This window comes from Felis catus, chromosome B3, assembly GCF_018350175.1.
Source record: "Felis catus isolate Fca126 chromosome B3, F.catus_Fca126_mat1.0, whole genome shotgun sequence".
NCBI classification, from domain to species: domain Eukaryota; kingdom Metazoa; phylum Chordata; class Mammalia; order Carnivora; family Felidae; genus Felis; species Felis catus.
Genome location: NC_058373.1, coordinates 27,789,937 through 27,802,170, shown reverse-complemented (window position 1 = coordinate 27,802,170; position 12,234 = coordinate 27,789,937). Strand labels below are relative to the sequence as shown.

At 39.2% G+C, this 12,234-nt stretch overlaps 1 protein-coding gene across 9 annotated transcripts in view; it reads left to right on the top strand.

The window, feature by feature from the left end:
- The window catches only part of HERC2 (HECT and RLD domain containing E3 ubiquitin protein ligase 2), a 279,601-nt gene that overhangs the window by 220,927 nt on the left and 46,440 nt on the right, over nucleotides 1-12,234 (top strand). For all 9 annotated transcript variants that reach the window (XM_045058960.1, XM_045058959.1, XM_045058962.1 and 6 more), the window contains 4 exons: nucleotides 584-773; nucleotides 1,314-1,454; nucleotides 5,754-5,945; nucleotides 8,964-9,117. In XM_045058960.1, coding sequence (XP_044914895.1) covers nucleotides 584-773; nucleotides 1,314-1,454; nucleotides 5,754-5,945; nucleotides 8,964-9,117 — 677 coding nt within the window. The remainder of the gene's footprint in view (nucleotides 1-583; nucleotides 774-1,313; nucleotides 1,455-5,753; nucleotides 5,946-8,963; nucleotides 9,118-12,234) is intronic.

The window sequence follows — 12,234 nt, the reverse complement described above, 5'->3', positions numbered from 1 at the left end:
AATATGCAGTAATGTTTAAGACCACTGGTCATCTGCTTCACTCAAACACTTGATAAGGCAGAGTTTTGATAATACTATCTTTCCAACATTTTGCTGCTATTTTCTCAGTCTGAATAAGTTGCCCATCTGTCATGGTTATGGACTTGATGAGTAGAAATAAATTACATAGGAAAATTAATTTCAGACCAAAGTCCAACTCTGTCATTGAGAAGATGTTTAGTCTTTGCAACTTTGTGTGAAGCACCCTTGGTACACAGCTCTCAGTAAATAAAAAATTATCCTCAGCCTCTAACAATAAGCCTAGAAGATTTCTCAGGGAAATCCAGGGGTTTATTCTTGTCTGATTTTTATGTTTGATATTTTTTCACCTGTCATCACTGTGGTCATTCAGATAAATAAATCTTAAGTAAACATTTTAGCTTTTAGTTGATGAATATTAGCTCATTAGTTTCCCAAAACTCCTTTATGTGTATCCTATAAAAATGAAGGCATCATTCAGTAAGGGCTTGTCCCTGCTCCTGACTCTTCTGTCCTGCAGTGGTAAAGGGCAGTTCACCACAGGCCTGGCTTTCTCTCCTGACAGAGATGCGGTGGTCGGGGCCCTCATGCCGGCTGGCATGATCGCCCCAGTGGAGTGTCCCTCATTCTCCTCCTCGGCACCTCCTTCTGATGTGTCTGCTATGGCCAGTCCTGTGAATGCAGAGGAATGTGTACTGGCTATTGATATTGAAGACAGACTGAGTCCAAATCCATGGCAAGAAAAGAGAGGAGAGGTAAAAATAAATAGAAAAGCAATAAAGCAACATTAGGTCAAAAAGAAATGGTAGCTACTTTGTATCTAGAGAAGTATAAGTCATTCTTCCACTAATTCAGAGTGCTTTTGTGCCTACTTCTGTGATTTTTGGCTTGGATTAGAAAATATTTTATTTAAAAGGATCTTTTTAGTGCTTAAGTAGAAATAGATTTATTCATTTAAAAAGTTGCTAAATGCAAATCCATAGTCCTTTATCTGCAGTTCTGACACCTTAAAGCTATTTTGGGGAAAAACCCAACTTGAAGAGTTGTGAGCTCATTTTAATCTTCATGTGACCATTGTGAATATTAATAGGTTTTCATGGGAATATGAATGTGCTTGACTTTGCAGGGTTTCCCTGTACCCCACTGGAGCTGGTGGTGTATGCTCCTTGCTAACCTCTATAACATCTGTGACATTCCAGATGACCCAAGGGGTTTGAGATCAGGCTTTTTGAAATTGTGTGGGAAGTGTGCCATGTTGCTGAGTTTTTCCTTTCCTTGTATACTTTTTAAACTAGATGATCTCTTCTGAAGATGCCATGACTCCCTCTGCAGTGACCCCATCTGCTTCCTCAGCTTCTTCTAGACCATTTATCCCAGTGACGGATGACCCAGGAGCTGCCAGCATCATTGCAGAAACTATGACAAAAACCAAAGAGGTCAAAGGGATTTCTTCTTTAACATTTTATTTGGAAATAATCTTAAATGTACACAAAAGTTGGAGAAATAGTACATAGAAATACAACACATTATACTACCATATACCATTCACCTAGGTTCTCCAGTTGTTGGCATTTCTGAACCATTGTGGGGGAGCTGTAGGGCACAATCCCCTTTCATCCTCAAGGCTTTAGTGTGTATTTCCTGAGTGTCAGGGCATTACATTGATCCAGGATTACTTTCTAATCCATAGACTTAATCAGGTCTTTGCTCATTGTTCCAATAGTGTCATTTATGGGTTTAGAACCCATCTCAGGGTTGTGTGTTGTTTCTTTAGTACTCAATATGGGACATTCTTTAGTCCTTCCTTTTGGCTGAAACACCATACGAAGGATGTAGAGTTCTTTTCATTGCACCCCTCTGGGGTATGTGCATTGTTGATTTGCTGCATTACTAGTGATACTAATTCTTATCACTTAAGAGTATCTGCCCGGTTTCTCTACCAGAAGTTAATAAGAGTGTATTAGTAATTATTCATGAGGAGATACTTTGAGACTGTAAATACCTGTAAGTACCTTGTTCCTCATCATATTTTTACCCACTAGTTTCTAGTATCTGTTGATGATTCTAGCTGAATTCGTTATAACTGTGTTGTCACATGATGATTTTTCAGATTTCATCATTCCTTTTGGAATATAATTGTTGCTGTTCTTCTGTGAGAAGCTCCCTTTCTCATCTTTGTCTGTCTGTCTATCTACGATGATATAAAGTAGGATGGGATCCTACTTAATGACATACATTACTATCCTCATTTGACACCCCAATTATCCTAGACTTGGCCCTTGGGAGACCTTTTTGGCTGGTTCATTTGTCCTGACATGTCCCCATAATTTTTGAGCACTTCCTTACTTTTTGGTACAACAGTGTGTTCTGGACTTATCTTTCATTTGCCCTGTCCCTGCTCTGGAATCACCCATTTCTCCAACGATCCCTGATTCCTTTTAGTAGATCATAGAATTTAGAAACAAGATCTGGAAACTTGGTAAGTTGACTGCTATCGGATGTTCTTGGTTTACACCTTCTCAGCAAACATGCACGCATCTGAGCATTTTTTTTTCTCATTTAGCATCTTATCTTTATAATAAACACCATGAGGGGTACCTGGGTGGCTCAGTCAGTTAAGCGTTCCACTCTTGATTTCAGCTCAGGTCATGGTCTTGCAGTTCATGAGATCGATCCCCATGTCAGGCTCTGTGATTGCACCTTGGAGCCTGCTTAGGATTCTGTCTCTCCCTCTCTCTACCCCTCCCCCACTTGTGCATGTGCTTGTACACTCTCTCTCTCTCTCTCTCTCAAAATAAGTAAATGAGAAAACCCCCAGCAAAACCATGAGTAGTTCAAACCACTATTTCAGCTTAGAATAAAAACCAAAAACATTTTCAGTTTTAGTCCAACAACCACAGGATTTATCTTTGCTCTCTCCCTTTCTGTATTTAAAGTATATAATCCTTTTATTTGTTGCTGGATTGATTTGCTCTTTTGTTGAGGGTTTTTATAGCTGGTATTCATAAAGGATACTACTAATCTATAGTTTTCTTATGATGTCTGCCTGGTTTGTGTATTTGAGTAATACTGGCCTTAGTGGAATGAATTGGGACAGTGTTCTTTTTTACTGTTTCTTTTTTAGAATAGTTTGAAGGGTTAGTGTTACTTCTTCTTTAACTATTTTGTAGAATTTTATGTGTCCCTTTAACCTGTTCTCATCATTTTTTGCGTGTTTCCTTGCTTTCTGGCACAACACACAGTTCTAGTCTCAACAAAATGATTTATCCTCCAGCCCAGAAATCAAATGTTTCTCTAGGAAGTCTTGGTTCTTTTCAGTGGAGAATTGCATTTAGAAGGCAAGATCTGGGCCTTCATGTCCTCATTTAAGTTGAGGTGTTGATGTTCTCAAGCATTCTTAGTGGACAGAGCTAGGGAATAAATGTGTATGTATATACACACAATAGATATGTATTCTTATATTTATTTAACTATATACCTACATATCTTGAAAACCACTGGTTCACAACAGTACAATCAATTCTAATACCAACACAGGATTCATTCTTCTTTTCTCCCCCTCTGTATTTATAACTCTCTTCTCTGAAAGTGAGAAACCTGATTCCTATTATTGGCAGTTTATTTATTTCCTCTTAGGTAGCCAGCCTCCCATGTTGGCTGCTACACCTTGCCCCACATGGATACCCCCTTTTCTCCACACAGCTCCTGACACTCAAAACCAGAAGTCATCCCCAACGGATACCCCCTTTTCTCTGCACAGCTTCTGATACTCAAAACCAGTTTGACTTCTGCTCAACTGCTTGATTTGTGACCTCTCCCTCACCTCCCAAGCTGGCTTACCAAAGCAGGGACCCATTCTGTCACACCAGCCACCCCCACATGTGGACACCCTCCCCACCCCCACTTAGGTGTTCCCTATGCTTGGCTATCTTACCCTGCTCACACTCTCTCCCTTCTTCTTTGGGGACAAACATGCGTTCTTTTTTCTTTTCTTTTTTTTTTTTTTTAAGTTTTTACTTAAATTCCAGTTAGTTAACAGTGTAATATTAGTTTCAGGTATAAATGATAGTGCTCATCAAACAAGTGTACTCCTTAATCCCCATCACCTACTTAACATGCATTATTTTCAATTACATTTGGAACTCTTGATTTATTATTCTATTACTACTGGCAAAAATATGTCCTATGGAAATTATTCTTAACCATCTGTGGTAATAAAAAGATTGCCATTTATAAATTATGTGGCTAGACTCAGCTTCTCATACTTCATGATCTCCTATGGTGAAGGTTTAATGCAGAAATTATCCTGAATTATATAAAATTTTTGCTTTTAGGTAGAAGAGGGATTTCTTTCCTACCAGTTTATTTAAGAGACATAGGCACTAACCAGATTATACCCCTAACTTCCTATCATTTCAGTTTTGGTTTGAGTCATAAATAAATAAATAACATAAAATATAAATGTAAATAAATAATTTTCATATTAGTATTAGGTTAGTATTAATCACGTGTTAATATATTCCACTGAATGCTTTTGCTGCTCTTCAGTGAGTGAGATTCTGTAATGGCATCATTTCTGATGAACTACACTTAACGATTCTCTGGGTCTCCATGCAGAGGTAGGAGCAGGGTCCATTTCTTTAAAGGGAGGAACTGTGTTCCTAGCACAGAGAAGTATGGTGTCCAGGGCCTAAGTCTGTGGAATTTGCACATTGGGTATGTCACATTTCCCTTAAGTTTCCTATGTGGGGCTTGTGCTTCCTTTACCTCGTTTCTTTTTCTGGAAAGGTTGGCACTAGTTTTGCTGAGATCCAGAAAGCAGAAGAGAAAAGGAGAGGCACATCTGGGATCTTGTTCTTCCCCTAATGATCCAGACTCTGCCTGGGGAACTAGAAGGTCCTGTGTTGTCCCCCATTCAGCACAGGGTCTCAGTGATTCCCATTCCCTCTACGTTCAAAGGCTCTGGGATTTCCCACCTCTAATGGCTCCTTGTTCCTTTCTATAAGTCACACCCCACTACAACCCCCAGAGGCTCTTAGGTGTTGGATAGCAGGCTGTGAGGCAGCAGTCCTGGATGGGACATCCTCACAAGGTCAGAGGCTGCCACAGGCAAATAAGGGGCTCATTTCACCTGCTACAGAGGAGGGAGAGGTAAATGATGACAGGTGTGGTATGTTCTAACTGACATACTGTGAATGAGAAGTAAGAGGAGAATATCTATTTTCATTTTCAAAGTACCCAAGGAACAAGAGATAATGGATACTGTGTTACATGCCAGCCAACAAGTCACTTTAAAGCAATTTAGAGGTTCTAGGAAAGAGTTATGTAGAGAATGTAGGCAAAACATGTAAAAGTACAAATTTAGTTGATAGAAAATCCCCAAGCATATCTTATGAATCAGGGAGGGGTAAATTGTATATGTTGTGACTTCATTCCAGGCCGTCCACCTATGATTCGAATTTGGTCACAGTATAAATTGTCATTTATTTATAGTTTACGCATGCCTTTTCATAGATATTATCAGTATTTTGTAAAATAGTTAATTGGTCTTGAAAGCATAGTACATGGTGGTGGAAATTTTAGAGGTCTGTCCTGGCATTTCATGCTCTTAAAGGCTAAAGGCCTCAGAAAGTCCCTTATTCATCAGTAGTAGTCATGTATTCTTTGAGTTTATGGGTAAACTGGTGACTATTTCATAATGTATCATTCCTCATTTTAATTGTTGGACTTTTTAGGATGTTGAAAGCCAAAATAAAGCAACAGGCCCAGAACCTCAGTCCTTGGATGAATTCACTAGTCTGCTCGTTGCGGATGACACTCGTGTCATGGTGGACTTGCTGAAGTTGTCCGTGTGCAGCCGGGCAGGGGACAAGGGCAGGGATGTGCTGTCAGCTGTGCTGTCTGGCATGGGTACCGCATACCCACAGGTGAGCCATGTGATGGGTGTCGTGGGCTCCTCTCTGAGGGATATGCTACTGTTGACATCACACCTTCTCTCGTGCTTGATTTTATTCTAGGAGATAGCAGTTCAGAAGGACTCCTTGTAAACAAGCCCTTTCTCTGTCCTGTGTGCTGTGGTTGTCCTCACTGTGCCTTCTGACATCATTTTGGTATTTTTTGCCATTTAGAAATTTCTGATTTTTATGAAGTTGGATCTGCCAGTTTTTTTCATTGATGGCTTCTGAATTTTGTATTATGCTGAGAAACTGCTTGCCTATGTGACATTATTTAAAGAAAATTTCCCAAGTTTCTTCCAATTATTTTTATGATTTCATTTATTATATTTACATTTTTGAGCCATCTGGGATTTATCTTGATATAAGGGATAATGTAGGGATCCAACTTTATTTTTTCCTAGATGGCAAACTTGTTGTCTGACAACCATTTATTGAATAATAATAAAAATCCATCCTTTTCCCAATGATTTGAAAAACATTTTAATCATATTTTAAATTCATGTGTATATTTGGGTCCATTTATGGACTCTTCTGTACATTAACCTATTATGGCAAAATAGTTTTAATATTTGGTAACATGGGGTCCATCAGGATTTTCTACTGTGGTGGCTAGCTGAGCCATCCGGTATAGTGGCTTCCAGTCACATGTACCTGTTGACCACTTGATGACTAGTGCACCTGAGGAACTGAAGTTTTCATTTTATTTAGGTTTAATTTAAATGTGTATAGCTACATGTGGCTAGTTTAGGGTATAAAGTCAGCATCATATCAGTACATCTTAGAAATTGGATTGATCAGTCCTAAAACTTTTTGGCTTCCTAATGACTCTTTTATTTATCAATGGCCTTCTGCCTTTTTAGAACTGGCCACATCAGGGAGTCTGATGCCATGAACTCTGTACAGAAATGTAACCTGTGTTTTTCTAGACCTTATATCACTGCCGCCCAAATGAGAAAATACTTAAGTGTGGTTGAGTGGTCTTGAAAACATAGTAAATGATTTGGTAGTTAGTAAATTAAATGTTTTGGGGCTTGTTATTTCTTAATCGTATTCAGGAAAAACAAGAGGTAGGTTTCCTACTTTCTAGTTTTTTTAAGGCAAGGTACTTGGCACAATTCTGAGAGATTGAATCAAGATGAATTGCCACAAGCAAAAGCTTTTTGTTTTTTGTTTTTTTGTGTTTTTGTTTTTTTCACAAGTTTATTGCATTTGTGAGAGGAAAGGATATGAATGAGGACATGGATTTAAAGTAATAATGCCCAGGGGCGCCTGGGTGGCTCAGTCAGTTAAGCGTCCGACTTCAGCTCAGGTCACCATCTCGCGGTCCGCGTGTTCGAGCCCCGCGTCGGGGTCTGGGCTGATGGCTCAGAGCCTGGAGCCTGCTTCCAATTCTGTGTCTCCCTCTCTCTCTCTGCCCCTCCCCCATTCATGCTGTGTCTCTCTCTGTCTCAAAAATAAATAAACGTTAAAAAAATTTAAAAAAAAAATAAAAAATAAAAAAAAATAAAGTAATAATGCCCAATATTTAGTACACACATATCTGCTAGGCCCAGTTGTAAGTGCATTCTCAGTATAGATGGTAGATGTTCTCTGTTTACAGATGAGGAAACTGAGGCTCTGAGACGTTGTCCACTGGCTGTGGACACTCAGGTTGCTGGTGGGTGGGAGAAATGGGACTGGACCCTGAGTGCTCTGAGGGAAAAGCCACATCTGTGATGCCTGTGTCACCCTCTTCTTGTTGACCTGTCCTGGGGGAGTGATGGGATTTTCAGAGGAGGATTGTGAAGCCCAGAAAACTGGTGGACTGTGTGGTAGGTGTTTGATGCTCCCAACATGTGTGTCCCAGTGATGCACACTAGGTTTAAGGGGAAACAGAAGCAAAGATAGGAGTGTCTTCAGACTATCCTGGTCAGGGGCAAGATGCTGGTCCTGTGTCACCCCAACCTAATATTTGGGACTCTTAAAAGAGAGATGTCTGAATTTATAGTCCTGTTACCTAGATAGCAGTGATATTAGTTTGTCATTAACAAAACTATTTACTAAGCTAATCTATTTATTATCTAAATGTGAGGAAAAATAGAGGAGAAAAATCATTTATTCCTGGAAAGTATGGAATACACAATAGTTTTTTTCTCTAAATTTCAAAAATTTTCAGGCTCTTAACTGCTACAATAACATATTCTTATTTGTTTTTAAAAATAGAAATCAAAGAGTTTATAATCACCAGTATTTACCACTTCAATGGTGTGAATCAGTAAAATTTTAAAATGAAATAAGTATTGGGGAGCCTGGGTGGCTCAGTTGGTTAAGCGTCTGACTCTTGATTTTGGCTCAGGTCACAATCTCATTATTCACAAGTTTGACAACTGCATCGGGCTCTGTGCTAACAGTGCAAGCCTGCTTGGGATTCTCTCTCCCACCCTCTCTGCCCCTCCCCTGTGTGTGTTTTCTCTCTCAAAATAAATAAACTTTAAAAAAATGACATAAGGACATTATGGATTGTTCAGAGAAGATGGCATTGGGGCTGACCCTTAATGTCCTGGGTCAAGGGAAATCCCACTTATGTTTGTGCTTGTAGCTGTTTGTTTCAGGTATTATGCTGCTGTTTGATCTGGGTGGCTTGATTGTTCCTATCTATTCCTGCCCCCTCCTGTTTGACCCCAGTGACTTCTAGGATCTTGGTCATTTTTATCACCTTTCTGCTCCTGCCCTGGATATTTTTGTTCCTGAGGCAGATTTTTCCTCACTAGGAAGTAATCTTGTCTTGGTATAAAAAACTGTTGTGATCACACTTTCATTGGTTGGCACATATTGAGTGTCTTGTGTATGTGAGGCAGCTCCCAGCTACTTACAAGCTTCACAGCACCTCTGAGGTCTGTGCTATCTTGATTTTATAGATGAGGGAACCAAGCCCTGATTTAAACTAGATTTATCAAATTCTGAAGTCCTATCCTGGTGCCCTGATCGTGTCCCTGCTTCCTCCCCCAGGTGGCAGATATGTTGCTGGAGCTCTGTGTCACTGAGTTGGAGGATGTGGCCACAGACTCGCAGAGTGGTCGCTTGTCCTCTCAGCCTGTGGTGGTGGAGAGTAGCCATCCCTACACAGACGACACTTCCTCCAGTGGAACAGTGAAGATACCAGGTACTCAGCGCTGGCCTAGGGGGAGGAGAGAGGAGGAGGGGGGAAGAATCTCTGCCTATAGAATAGCTTCATTTCAATAATTGTATCAGAAGTACACCATTTTATAGAAAAGAAGCTACAGAATTGCTTTAGAATTATTCCCCAACTTTTTAAAAATACTTTTTTTCTCAAAATAAACATGATACAGAAAACCATGCAGAATGAATGTTTAGCTTAACGATTATCAGGTGTGGTTGCCATAGTCACCAAAACTCAGATCTAGAAGAAGTCCTGTGCCAGTTTCCAGAAACTCTTCTTGTGTCCCCACTAAAGTGATTGCTGCCCGCCCTTAGAGATAATGCTGACTTGTATTTCTGGGCAGTTTCTGTTACCCAGGTGTGTACCCTCTTCTAAGTCTCTTTCTAATTAATAGTTTCTATCTTTTAAGTTTCTTATTGTAACTTCAGTTCTTTCCTTGATTTTCTTTTTCCTTTTTTTCAACAATCTATGTGTTGAGGAACCTCAGCCTTTAACCCATTGGTCTTCCCTGCAGCCTGGATTTACATACTCCTGCTGCACTTCAGCCTATTCTTGATCCTTGTCTTTCTGCAAATTTCTCCTGATTCAGAGTTCTAAGTAGTTCAGACCTTTGGCAAGACCATTGGTGGTTGTGTCCCTGTGCCTGCTTGTCTTTCCTTATGTGATGTCAGCAGCTACTGATACTCAGAGCCTGAGGCCATTAATCCATTGGGGGTTGCAAAATGGTGCTATTCTAATTGTTCCATTCTTTTCCTGTTTATTAGCTGGAATACTTTATAAAGAGATATTTCCCCTCATCCTTTAGTTAGTTATCTAGGGGTGCTGTTTGCATAAGCAAGACAGGATTAAAAGCTTTCTTCTATTTATATTTTTAAGAGGATGAATTGATTCCCTATCATTCTTTGAAGGTGACCAGAATTTTTTTTTCTTTTATGTTGTTATGAACTTACGGATTTAAACATATATGATGGGCTTTAATCCCTTGTGACTATTATTCTGTTGAAGCTCAAATTATCCCATCTCTAGATATCAGGAACCTCTTCAATTTGTTCCGGAAATGACATTGGTGATCCATTGATAACCTCCATGCAGTCTGGTATAACAAGATGCTTTGGGCTTGTCATGTAGTTTCTGCCCCCTACCTGGAATCTTCCTTGGTGTCTTTCAGTGGAGAAGGCATTTTAGATTACTGGGCTGTCATTGTTTCTAGACCTTTTCAATAGACAGAGGTAGGATGAATGGTTGGGCAGTCCCCTTTCTTTTGAGTTCATACTGATACATTGTATTCAAATTCAGAACTGCAAGGTTTCTGTTAACCTCTAACATTACTTCTGTGTTTTCTTCTATACTGAAAATCTTGATTAGATAGGGGATGACAGAATTATAATATCTCAAAATTATTCATTTGCTTTATTTCACATTTCAGAAACAAGAGACTAAGGGTTCAAATCTAATATAAGCAAACATGAATACAGTTCCTGAAATAGCAAAAAAAAAAAATTTGGCTTATTCTCTCTTCCTTCTCCCAACTTTATTAAAATGTGATTATACTGTATCTACCAGAGCATAATAACCATTACATACCGTATGTCTATTCAATCTTCATTTAGTTTTATTTTTACTCTGTTAATGCTCACTTCTAGTCCTTTGTCTCTCTCTCTTTTTTAAAAATATTCATTTTGAGAGGGAGAGAGAGAGAGTGTGTAAGCAAGGGAGGGGCAGAAAGAGAGGGAGAGAGAGAATCCCAAGCAGGCTCTGTGCTGTCAGCTTAGAGCACGTCATGGGGCTAAATCTCATGAACCATGCCATGACCTGAGCTTAAATCAAGAGTCGGTCGCTCAACTGACTGAGCCATCCAGGGGCCCTATCTCTTTTTTCATTATGATTGACTGAAGCTCACACTTTAGTCAGTTCTTCAGTGGGCTCAGGATAGCAGCCCTGGGATCGGCTTGTCCATGACAGTTTGTGCTCAAACTTGAAAGTTAGGTTTTCTTGGTAGTAAATTTTTGGATCACCTATTCTTCCTCTGTGAAAGTGTGATGGTGGTAATCTGTTTTTCCACTTATGTATTGTGCTTTGTTTCAGTAATTTTACTAGAGTATGTTTTCAAATGGTTATTATAGGCGGTATTCACAGATAGGTGGTATGTTCCTTTAAAATGCAGTTTCAGACCTGCAGTGCAGACCTGTTGTGTTAGTTTGTACTGTACTTTCCATGAAAGAACCCGTGATCATCATTGTGTATTAGATACCTTTTAGACTCCATGTTAACTATTGCCTCTCAAATACTTCCTACCTTTCTCTTTTTCTTCTTTTCCTCCTTCTGTTTGTTTTAAAGCATCATCTATTTGTGTTCATTTACTCTTATGCCCTTTCTAATTTAGTCTGTATTTAAAAATTTTTTTAATGTTTGTTTTTGAAAGAGACCAAGTGTGAGTGGGGGAGGGTCACAGAGAGAGGGAGACACAGAATATGAAGCAGGCTCCAGGCTCTGAGCTGTCAGCACAGAGTCCAATGAAGGACTTGAACTCATGAGCTGTGAAATCATGACCTGAGCTGAAGTTGGATGCTTAACTGACTGAGCCACCCAGGTGTCCCACTCCAGCTTGGTAATAAAACTTGAAGTCCGGAATTGTGATGCCTCCATTTTTGCCTTTCTTTTTCAAGGTTGCTTTGGCTATTCAAAGTCTTTTGTGGTTCCATATAAATTTTAGGATTGTTTGTTCTAGCTCTGTGAAAAATGCTATTGGTCTTTGGATAGGGATTGCATTAAACGTGTAGATTGCTTTGGGTAGTATAAATATTTTAACAGTATTTGTTCTTCCAATTCATGAGCATGGAACATCTTTCCATTTCTTTGTGTCTTCAGTTTCTTTTGTCAGTGTTTTATAGTTTTCACAGTACAGGTCTTTCACCTTTTTGCTTAGGTTTATTCCTAGGTATCTTATTATTTTGGGTGCAATTGTAAATGGGATTTTTTTTTTAATTTCTCTTTCTTTTGCTTCATTATTAGTGTATAGAAATGCAACAGATTTCTGCACATTAATTTTGTATCCTGTGATTTTACTGAACTTATTTATTAGTTCTAGTAGTTTTTTTG